General features: G+C 47.9%; 3 protein-coding genes across 3 annotated transcripts; all 3 read right to left on the bottom strand.

Moving 5' to 3' along the window:
- Positions 1-1,375: 1,375 nt before the first annotated feature.
- LOC141091849 (microtubule-associated serine/threonine-protein kinase 4-like) lies at positions 1,376-2,743 on the bottom strand. Its single transcript, XM_073577604.1, has 5 exons — positions 2,728-2,743; positions 2,522-2,644; positions 2,273-2,382; positions 2,023-2,179; positions 1,376-1,802 (listed from the first exon to the last, which is right to left on the bottom strand). Exons 1-5 carry the CDS (start codon positions 2,741-2,743, stop codon positions 1,705-1,707), a joined length of 504 nt encoding a protein of 167 aa, XP_073433705.1. The 3' UTR covers positions 1,376-1,704.
- LOC141091747 (microtubule-associated serine/threonine-protein kinase 3-like) lies at positions 2,682-4,650 on the bottom strand. Its single transcript, XM_073577439.1, has 6 exons — positions 4,578-4,650; positions 4,181-4,389; positions 3,666-3,804; positions 3,445-3,577; positions 3,088-3,253; positions 2,682-2,976 (listed from the first exon to the last, which is right to left on the bottom strand). The coding sequence occupies exons 1-6, from the start codon at positions 4,622-4,624 to the stop codon at positions 2,837-2,839; spliced, it is 834 nt and encodes a 277-aa protein (XP_073433540.1). The 5' UTR covers positions 4,625-4,650; the 3' UTR covers positions 2,682-2,836.
- An 8,378-nt stretch (positions 4,651-13,028) lies between these two features.
- Positions 13,029-16,390, bottom strand: LOC141091746 (uncharacterized). The gene is made up of 2 exons (XM_073577437.1): positions 13,307-16,390; positions 13,029-13,128 (listed from the first exon to the last, which is right to left on the bottom strand). Exon 1 carries the CDS (start codon positions 15,456-15,458, stop codon positions 14,526-14,528), a length of 933 nt encoding a protein of 310 aa, XP_073433538.1. The 5' UTR covers positions 15,459-16,390; the 3' UTR covers positions 13,029-13,128; positions 13,307-14,525.
- Positions 16,391-25,070: the final 8,680 nt, after the last annotated feature.

Here is a 25,070-nt window from a genome sequence, read left to right as displayed (position 1 = left end):
ATTTTGACATTTGTGAGGTGCGGTTCAACCTTTTTACTCTATATATTAAATACTGTGAGGGTCCGCCATTACACCGATCCTAAGCACTCGCACCTTATCATAGGTGACATACGGCAGAGTTTTTGTCATCATCCAAGATGTTCTGGGCAACCCAACGGACTAATTCCTGAATAAAATCTGACCGAGTGTATGTGGCCTAGTATTCAATCCATCAAGGCTGGCATAGCTCCTGTAGTTGCAGTTTCTGGTTGCGGTTAACCATCCACTCTGGTCCTCTTCAAAAGGCAGAGGTGATTGGGTTGGACATGGTGCCGTCTGAAACCTATTGTGTAGGCCTCACCTATGGTCTGCAGGGTTTTTATATATGCCTCCCTGGTTGTGGAGCCCTTGGACGGTGTCTATGAACATCAGTCCCTTGCAGCTCCCCTGGATCCACCTGGCTCAGTAATATCCCACTGCTGCCATCAAATGTGAAGACATGTGGGTTAGTGGGTGCTCTTGTCCACTGGTCCGAGATCGCATGGGCTCATCCCATTGAACGCCCACTCTCCTTTTCCGGTGGTCAGAGTACTACTCAGACAACACAGGGTGAAGGTAAACAGTGTTGCAATACCTTATTGATTCAACAACAGACAATAACATATAGAACAGTCCCAGCAAATACCCAAGGTGGTGCAAATTATAGAGTCTCACTTTTCCGCTGGCTCGCCGGGATTAGAGCAGCTGTGACTTCGGGATTAGAGCAGCTGTGACTTTAAGTCCATCTAGTTCAACCTATATCCTAACCTAACCTGCCCTAACATGTTGATCAAGAGGAAGTAAAAAAAACCCATGTGGCAAACAGTAAGCTCCCCATTGGGGAAAAAAAATCCCTTCCCGACTCCATATTCAGCAATCAGACTAGTTCCCTGGATCATCGCCCTATCAAGGAATCTAGTATATATATCCTGTAACATTATACTTTTCAAGAAAGGCTTCCAGGCCCCTCATATTTTAGTAATTTGTGCTCTAATACGATGTTCCAGTGGCCGTGGCTGCATGTCTCACGGCTGTTAGGCAGTCATAACACATGGAGGGATTGTCTATCAAACAACTATCACAGTACGCTCGCTCATCACTAATAGCAAATAATAACCTGCAGCAAAATGCAACTCAAGAGTCAACATTCTGACTCGTACGAACAATAGTCTATGTCTCTTGACCGACTGAAGAAAGACAAGTCTGGCATAACTAAGATTAAATGCTGTGTCGTCACAGCATATGTACAGTATATACATACAATATATATAAATATGGATACATATTGTCTGCGTATATTTGCTTTTTATAACAGAAGTGTTAATATATTATTTTTATCAATTGACAAAATGCAGAGTAAAGTTTAATGAATATTTTCTTTATTAATAATAGGATAAAATGATAATGGAGGGAGAAAACCAGGAACTGAATCAATAGACGAAATCATAGTCTGATAGACAGCCGGGGTCAGATACCAGGTGATCAGTATGGATACCGCGGAGCCTGGTTAGAGGCCATAGATGTCCAGTATGGATACCGCGGAGCCTGGTGACAGAGGCTATACATGTCCAGGTAGAGATGTGACAAAAGGACACAGCTAGATGATGAAGGTCCTTCTATACTTCTCCAACAGTGATGGTGTATCTGCTGGACTTCAGGGCGCTGGATGTGGAGGTTTCCCGTCTTTTAGATGTCTGTAGGGGAGCGGCAACAACATGTAAGCACGCTGGCAGCCCTGGATAATCCACGCCGGCAGGATGATAAGATCCGGCGGAAGATGGAACCTATGAGAATAGAAGTAAATGCAATGTAAGTGATGGGACTCCATACAACATGATACTTCTGTGGGGTCACAGTGGCCAGACAGCTGAGGAATCTCATCACACAGAGGTCAGGGATCATCACCAACCATCATACATGTGATAATCCCATCACTGACAGATGACACATGAATTCTTCTCACTGACCGACATCACACAACATGGACATGATTCTCAATCTCACCTCTTCTTCTTTTCCCCTTTTTTACATTTTCTTGGCTTTCTTGCTCTGCATTGGGATTTATTGCAGAATTTGTTATCTCAATATTTGATGCTTGGGTACACTCTGGATGGGACTTTGAATTCTCATTGTTCATCGTGATGGTAGCGATGGTGCAAAGCTAAATAAGGGAAAAAATAAGATATGAAAAACTTTTTTTTACTTTGAGATGTCTTTTTTTTACATATTCTGGATTTATTGGTCATATATTCACTTTAGAAAGCCTTCCAGAGGATGACGTAAAATTTTGGAAGTCAAGGTCCTTGTCCTCACTTGTGTCCTCTTCATTCTCTGAGACCATAGGCATGTCTCTAGTAGCGTGATCTACAAGACATAGGTAATGAAATGTTACGAGAGGTTTTGGATATAGCACAGTCACAATTCATCCCCGAACCGGATGTCACATATTAAGGAAGACGAGACAAACAACAACTTAGTCTAGATGATGTCTCCTTCTACTTACTGATAAAGAGTCTGGTGTCCACATCTGACAAAAGATGAGGAATATACATTGGCTTCTGATTTAGAAGATTGTCAAAATCTAATTTTTTCACGAATGGATGATCCTTAATCTGAAATGCTCCACCTGGAAAAAAAAAAAAAATTGATGAGGACATTGTCAGAAACTGCTGAATATCTGAACAGTTTATCCTAATCTGAACTAATGACGTAACTGAGCCAACATGAAGGAAATAGAAAGAAAGTCACAGTATGGAGAACTAGAAATAGGCGAGCAGAAAGAGAAGTGCTGACCCTCATGGACATGAACGATTTGTCCTCAGTGTAATAAGTAAATATTAATACTATTATATCTGTTACCTGTCCCAAGTCTTTGCTCAGGATTTTTTTGGAGCAGCTCAGTGATGAGGTTCTTAGCCTTACGGGGTGGATGGCGTTTGTGATTCCAAGGTATTTTTGCTGTTATATAGAAAGTTACAGAAAATAAAACGTTTGTATTGGACTGTAAGGTGCAGCAAAGGAAATAACCAATGTAACCAGTCAAAGCAAAAATCGGATCATTCTACTTACCCATGACAATCAATCTTTTAAGCTCAGTTATGAAATCCACATCAAATGGTAAAGATCCCACCAGAAATTCATGGAGGATGATACCCATTGACCACCAGTCAACAGGTCTTCCGTAGTCTTTCTTCATGATGACCTCTGGGGCCATGTAATGCAGGGTACCACAATTCTAGAAACCAACAGAATATCCAGATGAGAGGTGATGAAACTCATTATTAAGACAAGTTCTCACCATTAAATACACAGTGACAGAATATCAAATAGAAGTGGAGAAGTTCTCCAGAAATGAAGAACGTAGAGAAGAGACAATAGTGGTGAGATATGTAAAGAACAAGCTAAGTTCCAGTAAGTGATGCTAACCTCACGGTCCTTGAACTCTCTGGAGATGTCCTTCGCTGATTGCTTATAGGTGTTGGTTTTTGGTATCATGATACCAATTTTTGAAAGCCCAAAATCAGTGACTTTAATGTGCCCAGCAGTTGTAATCAGGAGGCTGTGAAAGAGAAGAAGGTTTTAGGCTCACAGATCGTGTGATCATAAATAATAACTCCCCTCTTTATTACACTATAGGGGGCACTTACTTCTGCGGTTTCAGGTTTCGGTGCACCACACCATAGCTGTGCAGGTATTCCACTGCAAGAACTGTTTCTGCAAAGTACAAGCGGGCCAAGGGGATAGATAAATGGCCCCTGGTTCTTAGAAGGGACGCACAGTCTCCACCTATAGAAGAAAGGAAATATGAGCGGTGAGGGGTTTATAGAGCAGATCACCAAGATGTATCATGAGAAGTGAGCTGAGACATCGGAGCAGGAGAGAATATATATAGATATAATGCATATATAGTGCACAGAATATTGGTCTGAGGTCACGGTGAAATGTCGTCCATATACAGTGATGCCACAACTGGTCTACAGCTGGAGATACAGACGAGCTCAGTGCGGACATACAGGGACATCACACATCAATGACTTTCCTTAATATCTACAGTAAATGCTGGGTGGGGATGCAACCATCCTCGTGGACAAGTCCTAACAATATGAGTCATGATAAGATGTCCGCAGACATAGGCTGAATATAATATATGTACATGTCCTACCTCCGACATACTCCATGACCATACACAGGTGAGATCTAGTAGGGAAGGAGCAAAGGATGGAGGCCACAAAGGGACAATCAGCGAAGGTCATGATGTCCCTCTCCAGAAAGGCCGCGTCCACATCTTCTTCAGTTTCCAGGTTCTTCTTCGCCATTTTCTTCATAGTGAAGATCTGCTGTGAGTGTTTGTGCTGCACTAAGTAGGCAGCCCTGGAGAGAAGAAGAATCCATGGTTAATAATGAGCCCTATAAAAATCCAGCTATAGAAGTCCTTGGACAAGACAGTGATGTGGACTCAGATCATGTCCCTATGATAACACTGTATGGCAGAGCACAGAGGCGGAAGCCTTGTCATAGGGAACCCTGAGAAATGTGGATAATGCCAACAAAAATCTCACCCAAAACATCCGCCGCTGATCAGTTTGGATGTCTCGAAGTCGCTCATATGCGGCTTTCTCGCCGGGATCAATGATTCCATCAAGTTCTATAATAGAAGAAGCAGAAATGAGGTTAAGATCTAGAAGCTGCTGGAGAAAAGCTCCAGATGCAGAAACGTCTCGTACTACATCATGTCTCAGCTGATTTGCACTGATCCGATGTAGGTGTAGCAGTGGTGGGGCTGATGGATTGCTTCCTGACACTCCAAGGGTTAAATGTATTTGTTGTTCATGTGTGTGATAAATGGATGATACCCACTGGGGCTACAGCTAGCTGAGACAGGGTTAACTGTAGTGGCCGATCCAGATTGGGAGGGAGAACTGAGAGCTATTGGCAAGTCCATGAAGTGACAGTCAGTTAGTGTGTGAACCGCAGTGAACGAAGTAGCAGGCCTAGGACGAGAGGCTGCTAAGGATAGCGTGGGACTAATACTCTGGGCAGTGAATTGCTGAAAATACCTTTCCATGTGATTCGTCTACGAGTGTGGGTGGGATTTTACATAGGGAGCTACCAATCTCTAGTGTGGGTGGGGTTAGACACAGGACGCAGCTAATCACTGGTGTGGGCGGGGTTATACACACTGGTGTGAGTGGGATTATACAGGGCTCAGCGTTCAGAGCACTGCCAGATTTGCAGCAGCGAATATAGTGTAAGGTAATGGACACATGGCTGGACTCAGGGTCTCTGCCTCTACATCATGCTGCTCTCAGATGTGGAGTAAATACCTGCTGACAGATTCCCTATAATATAACTGCTATTATCTCGCCCAGAATAGAGACGGCCCCTGGTTACATGGGGATAATCCTGGACGGGTCATTCACCCCCAGGATCAGTGACGCACAGACATCTCTCTCTATGATACTTACAGTGGCAGGCTTGTGGATCTCCGGGATATCACAGATCACACTCTCAGGATCCGGCAGCTCAGGGGTTTCTACAATAGAGATAAAATGTATCAGACACCATTAATCCCACAGACATAATCCAGCGACATCAGGGAGGAATGACGAGACGTCTGTAGGTGGGATTAATCCTGGTTATATGGGGGCTCTGAGTATGGGGACGGGCAGCGCAGCCTTAGACAAATGTGCTGTCAGTGATGGAGGACCCCGATCACTACATGAGGAGCCCCCCACCCTCGCTGCACATGTGAGTGATGGGAAGAGAGCTGGAGCAGAGTCAGAATATGCAAATTAGCCTGGAAGTGCAGTGGGGCATGTCCCTGCACTCAGACTCTTCTGCCACGCCCCTAGGGCACTTCTATCCTGCTTTGCATATGACTTCTAACTCCCATTTCTCTTGACTTGCACATTTGAGGCCATAAATCGTCCGCTCCAGTCCTCCCACTGTTCCACATGTGACATGGCCGCCCGGTTCCCATCACACAGAGGGGAAAGAGTAAATGTGACATTCTCCCTGTCCAGAAGAATATCCGGATATTTCCAGTAGACGGTCGTGTGATCGGCTCACCTATGGTCAGATCGCTGTTCAGCCCCGACTGACTCGTATTAGTGTCCGGGGATTCCGGGGGGACATTTTCCCCATCTTTGTCGTCGCCTTCTTGTGTCTCCTGATAGATAGAAGATATAAAATAAGATGTGGAAACTTCTACTGATCCCCGAATCCATAAATCAGAAGGACTGACCCTACACCTAGAGACGCCTGAGTGTCACCAGACAACCAGGCGCCATCATGGGAACAACGACTTTTTGTGATCACTACAATCAGTGTTTTATCAGCAGGTGATTATCAGTACAGGACTATCTGTCTTGTGCCCTATAGTCCTGCTGCTCTGAGTAACCGCGCCCCCACCAATGACTGGCAGCTATCTGCCTATAAACTGTACATAGGAAGCTGCCAATCACTGGTGTGGGTAGGGTCAGACACAGGAAGCAGCCAATCACTGGTGTGGGTGGGGTTATACACACTGGTGTGGGCGGGATTATACAGGGCTCAGCATTCAGAACACTGCCAGACCTGCAGCAGAGAATATAGTGTAAGGTAATGGACACATTGCTGGAATCAGGGTCTCTGCCTCTACATCATGCTGCTCTCAGATGTGGAGTAAATACCTGCTGACAGATTCCCTATAATATAACTGCTATTATCTCCCCCAGAATAGAGTTGGCCCCTGGTTACATGGGCATAATCCTGAACGGGTCATTCAACCCCAGGATCAGTGATGCACATATATCTCCCTCTATGATACTTACAGTGGCAGGCTCGTGGATCTCCGGGATCTCACAGATCACACGCTCAGGATCCGGCAGCTCAGTGGTTTCTGCAATAGACATAAAATGTATCAGACACCATTAATCCCACAGACATAATACAGCGACATCAGGGAGGAATGACGAGACGTCTGTATGTGGGATTAATTCTGGTTATATGGGGGCTCTGAGTATGGGGACGGGCCGCGCAGCCATAGAGAAATTTGCTGTCAGTGATGTAGGACACCGATCACTACATGAGGAGCCCCCCACCCTCGCTGCACATGTAAGTGATGGGAAGAGAGCTGGAGCAGAGCAGGAAAATGCAAATTAGCCTGGAAGTGCACTGGGGCGTGTCCCTGCACTCGTACTCCTGCCACGACCCCCAGGACAGTTTCATCCTGCTTTGCATATGACTTCTACCTCCCATTTCTCCCGATCGCTCCAGTCCTCCCACTGCTCCACGTGTGAGCTGGCCGCCCGGTTCCCTTCACACAGAGGGGAAAGAGTAAATGTGACGTTCTCCCTATCATGTATAATATCCGGATATTTCCGGTAGACGGTCGTGTGATCGGCTCACCTGTGGTCAGTTTGCTGCTCGGCCCCGGCTGACTCGTATTAGTGTCCGGGGATTCCGGGGGGACATTTTCCCCATCTTTTTTGTCGCCTTCTGGTGTCTCCTGATAGATAGAAGATATAGAATAATATATGGTACCGTCCACTGATCCCTGAATCCATAAATCAGAAGGACTGACCTTGCACCTACAGATGCCCGAGTGTCACCGGACAATCAGGTGCCATCATGGGAACAACGGCTGCTTGTGATCACTACAATCAGTGTTTTATCAGTAGGAGATTATCAGTACAGGGTTATCTCTCTCTTGCCCTGTAGTTCTGTTTCTCTGAGTAACCCCACCACCACCAATGATTGGCAGCTTTCTGCCTATAAACGGTGTACATAAGAAGCTGTCAATCACTGGTGTGGGCGGGGTTATATATAGGATACTGCCAATCACTGGTGTGGGCGGGGTTATACACAGAAAACTGCCAATCACTGGTGTGGGGAGGGCAACACACAGGAGGCAGCCAATCATTGGTGTGGGCGGATTATACACAGGAAGCACCCAATCACTGGTGTGGGCGGGATTATACACAGGACGCAGCCAATCAGTGGTGTGGGCGGGGTTATACACACTGGTGTGGGTGGGGTTATACAGGACTCAGCGTTCAGAGCACTGCCAGATTTGCAGCAGAGAATATAGTGTAAGGTAATGGACACATGGCTGGACTCAGGGTCTCTGCCTCTACATCGTGCTGCTCTCAGAGGTGGAGTAAATACCTGCTTGACAGATTCCCTATAATATAACAGCTATTATCTCGCCCAGAATAGAGACGTCCCCTGGTTACATGGGGATAATCCTGGACGGGTCATTCACCCCCAGGATCAGTGACGTACAGACATCTCCCTCTATTATACTTACAGTGGCAGGCTCGTGGATCTTCGGGATCTCACAGATCACACTCTCAGGATCCGGCAGCTCAGGGGTTTCTACAATAGAGATAAAATGTTCAGACGCCATTAATCTCACAGACATAATCCAGCGCCATCAGGGAGGAATGACGAGACGTCTGTAGGTGGGATTAATCCTGGATATATGGGGGCTCTGAGTATGGGGACGGGCCGCGCAGCCATAGAGAAATGTGCTGTCTGTGATGGACGACAGCGATCACTACATGAGGAGCCCCCCACTCTCGCTGCACATGTGAGTGATGGGAAGAGAGCTGGAGCAGAGCCGGAAAATGCAAATTAGCCTGGAAGTGCACTGGGGCGTGTCCCTGCACTCGGACTCCTCTATCACACACCCCCAGGGCACTCCTGAGCGGCACATTGGAGGCCATAAACCATCCGCTCCAGTCCCCCCACTGCTCCACATGTAACATGGCCACCCGGTTCCCATCACACAGAGGGGAAAGAGTAAATGTGACGTTCTCCCTGTCCTGTATAATATCCGGATATTTCCGGTAGACGGTCGTGTGATCGGCTCACCTGTGGTCAGATTGCTGCTCGGCCCCGGCTGACTCGTATTTGGGTCCGGGGATTCCGGGGGGACATTTTCCCCATCTTTGTCGCCGCCTTCTGGTGTCTCCTGATAGATAGAACATATAGAATAAGATGTGGAACCTTCCACTGATCCTTGAATCCATAAATCAGAAAGACTGACCCTGCACCTACAGACGCCCGAGTGTCACCGGACAATCAGGCGCCATCATGGGAACAAAGTCTGCTTGTGATCACTACAATCATTGTGTTATCAGCAGGAGATTATCAGTACAGGACTTTCTCTCTCGTGCCCTATAGTCCTGCTTCTCTGAGTAACCCCGCCCCCTCCAATGATTGGCAGGTTTCTGCATATAAACAGTGTACATAGGAAGCTGCCAGTCTCTGCTGTGGTCAGGATTATATGTAGGATACTGCCAATCACTGGTGTGGGTGGGGTTATTCACAGAAAGCTGCCAATCATTGGCGTGGGCAAGGTTATACACAAGAAGCAGCCAATCAGTGGTGTGGGCGGGACTATAAAGGGCTCAGCGTTCAGAGCACTGCCAGATCTGCAGCAGACAATATAGTGTAAGGTAATGGACACATGGCTGGAATCAGGGTCACTGCCTCTACATCGTGCTACTCTCTGATGTGGACCTGCTGACAGATTCCCTTTAAAATAACTGCTATTATCTTGCCCAGAATAGAGACGTCCCCTGGTTACATGGGGATAATCCTGGACGGGTCATTCACCCTCATGATCAGTGACGCACAGACATCTCCCTCTATGATACTTACAGTGGCAGGCTCGTGGATCTTCGGGATCTCACAGATCACACTCTCAGGATCCGGCAGCTCAGGGGTTTCTACAATAGAGATAAAATGTTCAGACGCCATTAATCTCACAGACATAATCCAGCGCCATCAGGGAGGAATGACGAGACGTCTGTAAGTGGGATTAATCCTGGTAATATGGGGGCTCTGAGTATGGGGACGGGCCGTGCAGCCATAGAGAAATGTGCTGTCTGTGATGGAGGACAGCGATCACTACATGAGGAGCCCCCCACCCTCGCTGCACATGTGAGTGATGGGAAGAGAGCTGGAGCAGAGCAGAAAAATGCAAATTAGCCTGGAAGTGCACTGGGGCGTGTCCCTGCACTCGGACTCCTCTATCACACTCCCCCAGGGCACTTCCATCTTACTTTACATATGACTTCTAACTCCCATTTCTCCTGAGCGGCACATTGGAGGCCATAAACCATCCGCTCCAGTCCCCCCACTGCTCCACATGTAACATGGCCGCCCGGTTCCCATCACACAGAGGGGAAAGAGTAAATGTGACGTTCTGCCTATCCTGTATAATATCCGGATATTTCCGGTAGACGGTCGTGTGATCGGCTCACCTGTGGTCAGATCGCTGCTCGGCCCCGGCTGACTCGTATTAGTGTCCGGGGATTCCGGGGGGACATTTTCCCCATCTTTGTCGTCGCCTTCTGGTGTCTCCTGATAGATAGAACATATAGAATAAGATGTGGAACCTTCCACTGATCCCTGAATCCATAAATCAGAAGGACTGACCCTGCACCTACAGACGCCCGAGTGTCACCGGACAATCAGGCGCCATCATGGGAACAAAGTCTGCTTGTGATCACTACAATCAGTGTTTTATTAGCCTGAGATTATCAGTACAGGACTTTCTCTCTCGTGCCCTGTAGTCCTGCTTCTCTGAGTAACCCCGCCCCCTCCAATGATTGGCAGGTTTCTGCATATAAACAGTGTACATAGGAAGCTGCCAGTGTCTGTTGAGGTCGGGGTTATATGTAGGATACTGCCAATCACTGTTGTGGGCGGGGTTATTCACAGAAAGCTGCCAATTATTGGCGTGGGCAGGGTTATACACAAGAAGCAGCCAATCAGTGGTGTGGGCGGGACTATACAGAGCTCAGCGTTCAGAGTACTGCCAGATCTGCAGCAGACAATATAGTGTAAGGAAATGGACACATGGCTGGAATCAGGATCTCTGCCTTTACATCGTGCTGCTCTCAGATGTAGATTAAATACCTGCTGACAGATTCCCTTTAAAATAACTGATATTATCTTGCCCAGAATAGAGACATCCCCTGGTTACATGGGGATAATCCTGGACGGGTCATTCACCCCCAGGATCAGTGAGGCACAGACATCTCCCTCTATTATACTTACAGTGGCAGGCTCGTGGATCTTCGGGATCTCACAGTTCACATTCTCAGGATCCGGCAGCTCAGGGTTTTCTACAATAGAGATAAAATGTTCAGACGCCATTAATCCCACAGACATAATCCAGCGCCATCAGGGAGGAATGACGAGACGTCTGTAGGTGGGATTAATCCTGGTTATATGGGGGCTCTGAGTAGGGGGACGGGCCGCGAAATGTGCTGTCAGTGATGGAGGACCCCGATCACTACATGAGGAGCCCCCCACCCTCGCTGCACATGTGAGTGATGGGAAGAGAGCTGGAGCAGAGCCGTAAAATGCAACTTAGCCTGGAAGTGCACTGGGGCGTGTCCCTGCACTCGGACTCCTCTGTGACACGCCCCCAGTGCACTTCCACACTGCTTTTCATGACTTCTAACTCCCATTTCTCCTGAGCGGCACATTGGAGGCCCTAAGCCGTCCGCTCCAGTCCTCCCACTGCTCCACATGTAACATGGCCGCCCGGTTCCCATCACACAGAGGGGAAAGAGTAAATGTGACGTTCTGCATATCCTGTATAATATCCGGATATTTCCGGTAGATGGTCGTGTGATCGGCTCACCTGTGGTCAGATCGCTGCTCGGCCCCGGCTGACTCGTATTAGTGTCCGGGGATTCCGGGGGGACATTTTCCCCATCTTTGTCGCCGCCTTCTGGTGTCTCCTGATAGATAGAACATATAGAATAAGATGTGGAACTTTCCACTGATCCCTGAATCCATAAATCAGAAGGACTGACCCTGCACCTACAGACTCCCGAGTGTCACCGGACAATCAGGCGCCATCATGGGAACAAAGTCTGCTTGTGATCACTACAATCATTGTGTTATCAGCAGGAGATTATCAGTACAGGACTTTCTCTCTCGTGCCCTGTAGTCCTGCTGCTCTGAGTAACCCCGTCCCCACCAATTATTGGCAGCTTTCTGCCTATAAACAGTGTACATAGGAAGCTGCCAATCACTGTTGTGGGCGGGGTTATATATAGGTTACTGCCAATCACTGGTGTGGGCGGGGTTATACACAAGACGCAGCCAATCACTGGTGTGGGCGGGATTATACAGGGCTCAGTGTTCAGAGCACTGCCAGATTTGCAGCAAAGAATATATTGTAAGGTAATGGACACATCGCTTGAATCAGGGTCTCTGCCTCTACATCGTGCTGCTCTCTGATGTGGAGTAAATACCTGCTGACAGATTCCCTATAATATAACTGCTATTGTCTCCCCCAGAATAGAGACGGCCCTTGGTTACATGGGGATAATCCTGGATGGGTCATTCACCCCCAGGATCAGTGACGTACAGACATCTCCCTCTATTATACTTACAGTGGCAGGCTCGTGGATCTCCGGGATCTCACAGATCACACTCTCAGGATCCGGCAGCTCAGGGGTTTCTACAACAGAGATAAAATGTATCAGACGCCATTAATCCACAGACATAATCCAGCGCCATCAGGGAGGAATGACGAGACGTCTGTAGGTGGGATTCATCCTGGTTATATGGGGGGCTCTGAGTAAGGGGACGGGCCGCGCAGCCATAGAGAAATGTGCTGTCTGTGATGGAGGACCCCGATCACTACATGAGGAGCCCCCCACCCTCGCTGCACATGTGAGTGATGGGAAGGGAGATGTAGCAGAGCTGGAAAATGCAAATTAGCCTGGAAGTGCACTGGGGCGTGTCCCTGCACTCGGACTCCTCTGTCCCACGCCCCTAGGGCACTTTCATCCTACTTTGCATATGAATTCTACCTCCCATTTCTCCTGACCAACACATTGGAGGCCATAAACCGCCCATTCCAGTCCTCCCACTGCTCCACACGTGACATGGCCTCCCAGTTCCCATCACACAGAGGGGAAAGAGTAAATGTTTCGTTCTCCTTATCCTGTAGAATATCCAGATATTTCCGGTAGACGGTCGTGTGATTGGCTCACCTGTGGTCAGATCGCTGCTCGGCCCCGGCTGAATCATATTAGTGTCCGGGGATTCCGGGGGGACATTTTCCCCGTCTTTGTCATCGCCTTGTGGTGTCTCCTGATAGATAGAAGATATAGAATAAGATGTGGAACCTTCCACTGATTCCTGAATCCATAAATCAGAAGGACTGACCCTGCACCTACAGACGCCCGAGTGTCACTGGACAACCAGGCGTCATCATGGGAACGTTCTCATCCCCAGTGGAGTAAGAGACGGGTTCAGTATTGATCCTTACCGGGTGTTCCGGGGAGCGGGCCGGACCTTCCAGCACATACAGGACTTTTTCGGCCGGTTCTTTAACAAAAGCCAAATCTCCGTCTTGAGATCTTTCTTCGGCCTATAAAGAAGGAAAGAAACAAAAGGGAAATCGTGAGATGAGAGCGGTGAGATTGGAGGTGGCCATAGTGTAATGACTGCGGAGCGGTAAGTATGGAGACGGCCATAGTGTAATGACTGCGGAGCGGTAAGTATGGAGGCGGCCATAGTGTAATGACCGTGGAGCGGTGGGAATGGAGGCGGCCATAGTGTAATGACTGCGCAGCGGTGAGAATGGAGGCGGCCATAGTGTAATGACTGCACAGCGGTGAGAATGGAGGCGGCCATAGTGTAATAGACCACGGGCCGGTGAGAATAGAGCCGTCCATAGTGTGATGACTGCGGAGCGGTGAGAATGGAGGCGGCCATAGTGTAATGACCATGGAGCGGTGAGAATGGAGGCGGCCATAGTGTAATGACCATGGAGTGGTGAGAATGGAGGCGGCCATAGTGTAATGACCATGGACCGGTGAGAATAGAGGCGGCCTTTGTGTAATGACCTTGGAGCGGTGAGAATGGAGGCGGCCATAGTGTAATGACTGCGGAGCGGTGAGAATGGAGGCGGCCATAGTGTAATAACTGCAGAGCAGTGAGAATGGAGGCGGCCATAGTGTAATAACAGGAGCGGTGAGAATGGAGGTGGCCATAGTGTAATGACTGCAGAGCGGTGAGAATGGAGGCGGCCATAGTGTAATGACTGCGGAGCGGTGAGAATGGAGGTGGCCATAGTGTAATGACCGCAGAGCGGTGAGAATGGAGGCGGCCATAGTGTAATGACTGTGCAGCGGTGAGAATGGAGGCGGCCATTGTGTAATGACCATGGAGCGGTGAGAATGGAGGCGGCCATTGTGTAATGACTGCGGAGCGGTGAGAATGGAGGCGGCCATAGTGTAATGACTGCGCAGCGTTGAGAATGGAGGCGGCCATAGTGTAATGACTGCGGAGTGGTGAGAATGGAGGAGGCCATAGTGTAATGACTGCGCAGCGTTGAGAATGGAGGTGGCCATAGTGTAATGACCGCAGAGCGGTGAGAATGGAGGCGGCCATAGTGTAATGACTGTGCAGCGATGAGAATGGAGGCGGCCATAGTGTAATGACCATGGAGCGGTGAGAATGGAGGCGGCCATTGTGTAATGACCTTAGAGCGGTGAGAATGGAGGCGGCCATAGTGTAATGACTGCGCAGCGTTGAGAATGGAGGCGGCCATAGTGTAATGACTGCGGAGTGGTGAGAATGGAGGAGGCCATAGTGTAATGACTGCGCAGCGTTGAGAATGGAGGCGGCCATAGTGTAATGACTGCGCAGCGTTGAGAATGGAGGCGGCCATAGTGTAATGACTGCGGAGTGGTGAGAATGGAGGCGGCCATAGTATAATGACTGCGGAGTGGTGAGAAAGGAGGCGGCCATAGTGTAATGACTGCGGAGCGATGAGAATGAAGGCGGCCATTGTGTAATGACTGCAGAGCGGTGAGAATGGAGGCAGCCATAGTGTAATGACTGCGGAGTGGTGAGAATGGAGGAGGCCATAGTGTAATGACTGCGGAGCGGTGAGAATGGAGGCGGCCATAGTATAATGACTGCGGAGTGGTGAGAATGGAGGCGGCCATAGTATAATGACTGCGGAGTGGTGAGAAAGGAGGCGGCCATTGTGTAATGACTGCAGAGCGATGAGAATGGAGGCGGCCATTGTGTAATGACTGCGGAGCGGTGAGAATGGAGGCGGCCATAGTGTAATGATCGTGGGTCTGGGCCTCATCCTGTGTAATATTGGGGGACACCAGAAGCTTCTGTCCACCATTATGACCCATCATTGTGGAGAAGGTATGTGCAGAGCGTCCACCACTTACCTGCTGTAGTAATGTCCTGATGTTTCGGGTTAAATCCGTCAGATACTCTGAGGTAAGACGGTCTTGTTGGTATTTGGTCAGGCAGTCCTGCACTAGCTCCACCACCAGCCGGTGAGTGAAGCCGAGGATGCCATCGGGTGGTAGAAGCTTAATGTCAGAGCAATGGGTGTAAAGAATCTCCGATAATGCTTCTACCTGAAGCTTGTCTAGAAGAAATTCAGCCATAGCGAAAAATTGCAAATGCACTCAGTCACTAGGGAGCCAAAATGGCAGCCGGAACCCTGTGTGCACAGCATAAGTAACTGCGAGCGGTGATGTCACAATGGAGGACCATCTGTGATGTCATAATGGCCTACCATCTGTGATGTCATAATGGAGGACCATCTGTGATGTCAGAATGGAGGACCATCTGTGATGTCATAATGGCCGACCATCTGTGATGTCATCATGGAATGTGGTGATGGAATCCTCAGGATCGTCTGCAATACTTACAGGGGAACCCGGGGATTACAGACGCCTCCATGTTTTCATGGCTGTTCTCTTCTCGGTCCATTAAAAACACAACTAGGATCAGGGCATGTTCACACCTTGCGCTTTTGCAGCATTTTTACTTGTGTTTTATTTTCCATTCATTTGAATGAGTGAAAAACGCTGCAAAATCCCTGAAAGAGATAAGATAAAGCAGAAACAAAAAATGCAACAAAAACCAACATGTGACTGAGGCTCCAGAAGTCTCCTGTTCTACATTCCCTGACAGAAGTTATGTCTCTTATCCATGTTATGTAAATAAAAGCTTATGACCTGACGTTAAATTCATCCATTGGTTGTATAAATTATTCTTTTGAAAGCTGAAACCCTCCAAAATGTGGTTTAGGTTAAGAAAATAAATTGGCATCAATGCAGAAATATTGATCATTTAATGGACACAGAATGGTCAGATTTTGTCAAGACAAAAGTTTTGTCGGCCACAGAAAGTAATGTGATATTCAAACAAATAATTAACTTAAAATACAAATATATGTTGCAAAACATTGGTGAATGAAGTTGTGGTACTATTAGAGTCATATTTAATATTTTGTGGGACTTCCATGAGCATGAATGACTGCATCCAAGGGGTTCAACCAGCGTCGGACTGGCCCACCGGAGAACCGGAGGATTCTCCGGTGGGCCCTGGCATCTGGTGGTCCCTGGCACCTGCTGGCATACAGGGCCAGCAGTTGCCTAGGGCCTCCGCTGCTCCAGGGGCCCCCAGCCAGTGGTGTGTCGCTAATAGCGGCACACCGTGCAGCTGCTAATGGGGGCCCTGGGCCAGCAGCCCCGGTCCCCGCTGCTAAAAGGAAATGAATATTCATTGCTTCCCACGCCCACATGGATGTGGAAAGCAGTGAATATCATTTCATGGTCTCCACTCCCCCAGGGGCCCAGCCTCCCAGCCTGGGCAGCCGCTATGCAGCAGTAAAGTGAGGGCCGGCGCCGCCCTCAATTGTAATGGGAGAGAGAGTGTCAGATGATGTTCTCTCTCCCATCAGTCCCCTCTGTTGACTCACAGCCGGTGCGCGATGACGTCACTACATCGCGCACCCGCTGTGTGTCTGGCAGAGGGGGCAGCTCCCAACACTGAAGCCGGCTGCCGGAATCAGCGTGGGAGCGCGGAGGAGAGGTGAGTATTGTGTTTTGTTTTTTTTATATCTCTATCTATCTCTCTATATCTATCTATCTATCTATCTATCTCTATATCTATCTGTCTCTATATCTATCTATCTGTCTATATGTATCTATCTATCTATCTCTATATCTGTCTATCTCTATAGCTGTCTATGGCTGGAGTCACACTAACCAGCTCAAAATACGCTCCGTAGTTTACATGCGTAATACGGATGACAGACCCCTAAATAGTGCTCCGTAGGTCATCCGTAAGCAAGGTGCGGTCGCGTATTTTGCGCATGTCTGCATCCGTATGTAATCCGTATGGTATCCGTATGCCAGTGGTCCCCAACCTTTTTTGCACCAGGGACCGGTTTCAAGCAAGACCATTCTTCCATGGCCCGGCAGGGCGGGGATGGAGGTGTGGCAGGGGCGGGGCTTTGGTCATAAGGGGGCGGGGCTATGGACACGGTTGTAGTGTAGCAGTGCATACTTATAATTAAATAACATTTATAATGTGACTCAACTCACCATAGGTTTTGAATAAGTGCTCCATCACCCGAGTGCTCCCTTCTCCCCATCATTGCCTTCACCCCATCACCCCCTTCTCCCCATCATTGCCTTCACCCCATCATTCCCTTCTCCCCATCATTGCCTTCACCCCATCACTGCTGTCTCCCCATCATTGCCTTCACCCCATCACTGCCATCTCTCCATCATTGCCTTCACCCCATCACTCCCTTCTCCCCATCATTGCCTTCACCCCATCACTCCCCTCTCCCCATCATTGCCTTCACCCCATCACTCCCTTCTCCCCATCATTGCCTTCATCCCATCACTCCCCTCTCCCCATCATTGCCTTCACCCCATCACTCCCTTCTCCCCATCATTGCCTTCACCCCATCACTGCCATCTCTCCATCATTGCCTTCACCCCATCACTGCTGTCTCCCCATCATTGCCTTCACCCCATCACTGCCGTCTCTCCATCACTCCCCATCTCCTCCAGGGCCAGGCTACACAAACACAGACCAACACACACACACACAGACATACATACACACACACATTATACACACACACACACATTATACATACACACACACACACACACACACACCACCTCTCTCCTCTCACCTGGCCGCCGCCCACGCTTCCTCGCTCTGACACAGCAGCGGCCGCGCTCCTCTCTGTGTCAGTCAGAGACAGGAAGCGCGGGCGGCGGGCAGGAAGCTGGACGCAGTGGACGGGTCCTTGCATCTCCGCTCCTGCTATTCCCTCTTGCAGGCAGCGGAGCTGCTTGATCGCTCCCTGGCCGCCCCAGCCCCAGCCCCCGCTACGCCACTGACCGCCCCTGGCTCCCCTTGTGTCCGCGGACCGGCAAGGGCACTGCAGCGGCCCGGTGCTGGGCCGCGGACCGGCGGTTGGGGACCCCTGCCGTATGCAATCCGTATGGCGAGATTTTCTCGCAGCCTTGCAAAATGGACATTTAACGGTTTTGAGGCCTGCTAACAATTTAAATCATTAGCCTGCACCCTATTTCTACACTCAGGAACAGGTGGCTGCCTCCATTCTGTCCATTTGTCACCTTGCATTCACGAGGTGTGTTGGTGTTCTTTGTGCAACATGGCAGAGGGTCTGAGATTCAATACAACCGAGCAGGTTCTCTTTACCTGGCTTTTGTCACGGCGCTTTGGGCAACCATATCCTGTGATAGTGGATCCGAGGAGGAGGAGACGCATGTGGGTACATCAACTTTTGAGGCAACGACTCACAAGAGGTCATGGGTAATGTACGATCGCTTGGTAACAAGTCGGATGAACTGCTGGCTCTGAGTAAGACCCAGAAGGAGTTCAGGGAATGCAGTCTCATGTGCTTTACAGAAACCTGGTTGCATGAGGACGTCCCGGATTCAAGTATATCGGTACCGGGGTTTCAAATGGTTCGGGCTGACAGGGACAGAGTGAAGTGCGGTAAGAAGAAGGGTGGAGGAGTGATACTGTACATTAACAACAGATGGTGTAATCAGGGGCATGTAACAGTAAAGGAGAGACATTGTTGCCCAAACATTGAACTATTAGCAGTGGGCCTCAGGCCTTACTATCTGCCTAGAGAATTCTCTCTTGTTATTGCAGTGGTGTCGTATATACCACCATCTGCAAATCCAGAGGCAGCTGGGGATGTACTGTCTGGGGTGATTGCCCGGCTTCAGACGAAACACCCTAACTCTCTAACTGTCATTTCTGGGGATTTTAATAGAGCCAAGATCTCATTACCAAAATTCTATCAATATGTCAAATGTTCTACAAGGGACAATTATATATTGGATCTCCTCTATGCCAGTGTTAAGGATGCTTACTCATCATCTGCATTGCCCCCCCTGGGGAAATCTGACCACAATCTCATACTATTGTCTCCAGCTTATCAACCAGTTGTCTGCAAACAACCAGCGACAATTAAACGGATAAGGAAATGGTCTCCGGCAGCTGAAAAGACTTTACAAGACTGCTTTGAATGCACAGACTGGGAGGTGTTATGTGCCAGGGAACCTAATGATGATGTTAATGAGGTTACCAGGAGAGTTACTGATTACATCAACTTTTGTACTGACAATATTGTACCTATTCATGAGGTTCGGTGTTTTGCAAACAATAAGCCTTGGATTACAAAAGAATTGAAACATCTACTAAACAGGAAAAAAAAAGCTTTTGAAAGGAAGGACAAGGAGGAAATGAAAATTGTTCAGAGAGACTTAAAGGGGAAAATTAGGATTGCCCGTGAAGCATTCAGAATTAAATTGGAAAATAAATTGTCACATAACAACTCCAGAGAAGTGTGGGCTGGAATGAAGCTTTTGACTGGGTTTAAGGCAAGGTCAGATCAGGGGGGTGGGGGGCTGATCATGGCTAATGAAATGAATGTTTTTTTCAACAGATTCAACAATAAATGTGCCATGTCAACAGAGGAGAGGGCCGGGGAGAGACGAGCAATATCAACTGGGGGGAGGAAGTCGGAGTCTTTCTTGATCTCCGAAAATGATGTGAGGGAACAGTTTAGTAAGCTGGTCATGGGTAAAGCAGCAGGGCCTGATGGTATCTGTCCACGTGTCCTCAGAGTGTGTGCGAATCAGTTGTGCACTGTCTTCCAGCACCTGTTTAACTGGAGCTTACAATCACAGAGAGTACCAGTTCTATGGAAGACTTCTTGCCTGGTGCCGGTTCCCAAGACTACCTTCCCGAGCTCCCATAATGACTATAGACCGGTGGCCTTAACATCGCATGTGATGAAGTCCTTGGAGAGAATTGTACTTGCCTACTTGTGTCCGAGGGTGTCTGCTTTTACGGACCCCCTTCAGTTTGCGTATCGGCAGAGTCTGGGGGTGGACGATGCTGTAGCGTATCTACTACAAACAGTACATTCCTTTTTGGACAATGATAGAACCACTGTGCGTGCCATGTTCTTCGATTTCTCCAGTGCATTCAACACCTTACAGCCACTATTATTACGTAAAAAGCTGGTTGAAATGGCGGTTGATGAGGGACTAGTGAATTGGATCATTGATTATCTGTCGGACAGGCCACAGTTTGTGAGGTTGGGGGCGGCCGTATCGGATAGTGTGCGGAGTAGTGTTGGAGCCCCTCAGGGAACGGTGCTGTCGCCATTCCTTTTTACGTTATACACAGCTGATTTTCAGTATAAATCAGACCTTTGTCACCTTCAGAAGTACTCTGATGACTCAGTGATAGTCGGAGGTATTGAGAGAGACCGGGGGGAGGAGGAATACAGAAGGGTGGTTTTGGACTTTGTTGACTGGTGCCAGGCTAACCATTTAGAACTCAACGTAAAGAAAACCAGGGAGCTGGTGTTGAGTTATGGAAGGTGCATGAAGGATTGCTTACCTATCACTATTGATGGTCAGGATGTGGAGATGGTGGAGAATTTCAAATATTTGGGGGTTCACCTGGACAGCAAGCTTGATTGGAGGTGCCATATGGAGAAGGTTTGCAAGAAAGGGATGAGTAGACTTTACTTCCTAAGGAAGTTAAGGTCGTTTAATGTGTGTAGCAAAATGCTTGAAATGTTCTACCAATCCATTGTGGCGAGTGCAATCTTTGATGCAATTATATGCTGGGGTAGTAGTGTGCGCACAGCTGACGCGAATAAGCTGAATAAACTTATCAAGAAGGCTAGTGCGGCGGTGGGTCTACAACTCAGGACTTTCGAGGAGGTATTAGAGGATAGAATTACTAAGAAATGCAAGGCTATAATGAGCAACAATACACACCCGCTCTATGAACTGTTTGCGAAGCAAAAGAGCACATTCAGCAAGCGTCTACTCCAACTAATGTGTAAAAAGGAAAGATATAGAAAATCGTTTGTTCCGACAGCTGTGGGGATGTTTAACAAATGTATAAGTGTAAAGCATCCCAAGACTAAATGAAGTTCAAAGTGTATGGGGGGAATTGGTGAGTTACAAGTACCAGTCTATCCGCATCTGCTGTCCATATAGACTTATTTTGTAAAGTGTGTATTGTTCTTGTAATGTTCTTGATCTTTGTTCTGCTGCTGTAATACTGTAATTTCCTCCGGGATCAATAAAGTTTATCTAATCTAATCTAATCTAATCTAATTTTCACCGCCTCTATTCTTCTCTGCGGGAGCATCCTGAGAAATGTTACCAGTACTGTCGCATGAGCATTTCCACATTTGATCGCCTCTTGGAGACAGTGCGCTCTGGGATCACCTTTCAGGACACAAGGATGCGCAAAGCGATATCTGCAGAGCAGCGACTTCTACTCACAATACGGTATGTACTACACAACCACATTCTCTATGTTCATAATGTGTGTGCTAAAGTATGTTTTTTTGCCTTCTTGGACAAAGTTTTATGCCCTCATCTTACTCCAAATATGTTTCACCTGACACAGCAGAATGTTACATCTAATATGTCCTGCATATCACTTAGTCATTGTGCCACCAAATATGTGTGTGTTGTTCTCTCTCAATTCCTCCCAAGTTTGGTCGGCATGTAACTGATGTTTTTGGACTTTATGCATTCTAAAATTATCCATTTCTGTTGTTCTACAGCTTCCTGTCCACTGGCCTGTCTTATGCCGCCCTCCACCATGAGTTTCTCATTGGAAGATCAACCATTTCAGGCATAGTGAGGTCTACATGTACAGAAATCTGGACAAGACTCCATCTAGTGGTCATGCCCGAGCCCAGGATGGAAGACTGGTTGAGGATATCAAGGGACTTTGAGGAGGACTGCAAGTTTCCAAATTGTATTGGGGCCCTGGATGGCAAACATATCCGGGTGCGTAAGCCGCCGAACTCAGGCTCCCAATTCTTCAATTATAAACATTACTTTTCTGTTGTATTGTTGCCTCTGGCCGACCCTCAATACAAGTTTATAATTGGAGACATTGGGGCCTATGGAAGGACGGGAGACTCTAGAGTCTTCAATACTTCCATAATGGCTCGGCGGCTACGCACCAACCAGTTGGCTCTACCACCACCACGCCAGCTACCAGGCTCCCCCGAACAATCAGTCCCTTATGTCCTTGTGGCAGATGAGGCCTTTCAGTTATCACGCAATGTCATGAGGACATATCCTCGGCGCAACCTTGACCACAGGCACTGAATTTGTAACTTGCGCCTATCACGTGCTCGGCGACTGGTGGAGTGTTCCTTTGGGATTCTTTGTGCCAAATGGCGAGTACTCCAGTCTGCCATTCAGTTGAGTGAACAAAATGTAAATGAAGTTGTGAAAGCCTGTGTTGTTCTGCCTAACTTCACCAGGATACATGATTGTTCCTTCTCTGATGTTGTTGTGCGTAGGCCGGACAATGCGCGCAGGGTGAGACCACCTATGAACCCTCAACGTAGACCGCTCTCTGGCCTCAAAGTGCGTGATATTTTCACTAATTACTTTATCTCACCTGAGGGGGCAACTTCTTGGCAAGAGCATGCTGTGTCTATGTTATAATTTGCCTCTTTAAGTGTGTCTAAATATATGTTACTCCACCCCTTATGATTCTATGAGTGTTTCATTGCATTGGTTGGTGTATGTTAGTATGTTGACAGGGTTTTTGAAAAATCACACAGAGACGTTAACTAGAGTAGACAAATTTTTAGTTTTGCCTTTTTTTTTTTGTTTGCTTAAAGGCAAACATAATATTGCCATAAGAAAAATTTTGCAATGGGCAAAATGACCCTTTGTGCCTTCTTTAACTTTTTTGAAAAGTAACATTACATAACAAAACACCAACAAAGATTAGGCAATAACAACATTGCTGCATGACAATAGTTAACTAGAAAGGAAAAAAATAGGTGAGCTCCATCACCAAAATAAAGGCTACAAGATAACACTCACATTTCCTCATAATGTTTTCCAATCATAGAAAGCTTCCACCATGACAGGCAAGGCTACCTCACAGCTTTCACACAGATATTACCTGTCTGTAGAACAGAGAATATTTAAGCATGCTATACTGGAAAGGATGAAAATACAAAACTCACTTGTTAAGACATAGAGAGAGCGTGATATTCTGAATGCTGGTCGCCTTGAATTGTTTTACTAGAGATTGCTACCAAAAAAGGTGACTACTTAACTAAGGCCAGCACGCCTTTCCTAGGCCTTAGCAAGTGAGTAGTGTATTTTCATCCTTTCATTTTACATTATAGCGCGTTGAAATATTCTCTTTTGTACACACATGTAATATCTGTCTGAAAGGCGTGAGGAAGCCTTGCCTGTCATGATGGATTGTTTCATATGTTTGGAAAACATTGTTTAAAAATTAGAATGTTAAATTATGTACAAAATGTTGGTGATGGATAACACCTGTTTTTTCCTTTCTATTTGGAGCACCAGTTAAAACGCACTGGACATCTCCCGCCATCAGAATCATAAATCCTCATAGGTTGGGGAAGGGGAACGTGGAAGAACAGCCTGTGGGTGCTGCTGGACACTGTGGCCAACATCGCCCTGTGTGGGGCCATACTGTTGCCCATGATGCTGGAATTGTCCAGCCTCCTGGGACTGTTGGGGATACTGGCCAGAGTAATGATGATGGTGAGGGGCTTCTTGTTGGCTGTGGTAGGCACGTGGTTCATACCCACCAAGATAGCCAGATCGTCCCCAACCAGGTTGGGACCAGCCTCCAACACTGGGTGGGTACAAGTGGCCATATTGGTGGGGTTGGCTTGAGGCTGACATTTGGGGCTGCGGAATAGAAGGTTGGGTAGTGGGAGGAAGGGGTTGAGGTGTAGGCCCACGTATTAGAGGATGTTCGGACCCTGCTTGAGCAAGCATCTGTGTGGATGGTCTCATGCGCATTAGATTTTGGGGGGAGAGCTGCCACCTCTACAGAAATTCAAAAACCTCATATGGGGTATTGGGGGGGGGTGCTTGCATCAAGCAGGATCTGAATACGTCCCCTAATACGGAGCCTGACCTCACGGGTAAGGGCACGGAGATAAAGGGTGAGGCTACGTGCATAGGCCTCCTCCCCATCATCTGTAGTTACTCTAGATAAATAATTGAGCACCCCAGTGTCCACATTGGTCCTGCTCTCTTGAACAGTGACCTGGCGCCTTCTTATTCGCCGTGATGTAAGAGGAGCCTGTGGGGAGGGCCTGATCAGGGCAGTTGGGCTGCTGCTCAAGTTGCCCGGCTCTTCCAGGATGGGTGATGTGGCAGCAGCAGACCGTCCTGGTGGTGTGTTGTGTAGGGCAGCCATTGTGTGTTCTGGTGATGCCTCATCTTCAGCCATCCTTCTTGTAGGGGGAGAAGATGGGCCAGCCACCTCATCCCCTACAGGATCAATAATGGGCTCTGCCTCTGAGGCCGTTCCTCGATCCGTAAGGTTGGATTGAGTTCTGTTATGAAATAGAACAGAGGCAAAAATACATCAATATTTTTGTCCCTGTAAAGTATTTGTGTAATGTATTTGTGTAATGTGGTGTGAGGTATGTACTTACGGTCTCAGATCCAGAATTGGGGAGAGGAAGTTCAGCCGGTCATAGTATATGTACTTCCTTTTTACATATCCAGCATCCCCACTCCTGGACCGCTGCTGGCGTTCCCGGCGGTACTGGTCCCGGATGCTTCGCCACCGTTTCATCACATCTTCCACTGCAATGTGACAGGAAAGATTGTCAAATTCACATATTGGAGAGGTCACATTTTCTA

This window comes from Dendrobates tinctorius, unplaced genomic scaffold (genome assembly GCF_039654945.1).
Source record: "Dendrobates tinctorius isolate UK_male_01 unplaced genomic scaffold, ASM3965494v1 ptg000056l, whole genome shotgun sequence".
Lineage (NCBI taxonomy): Eukaryota > Metazoa > Chordata > Amphibia > Anura > Dendrobatidae > Dendrobates > Dendrobates tinctorius.
Note: the sequence above shows the minus strand (reverse complement) of the source record. Positions and strands in the feature narration are given on the sequence as shown.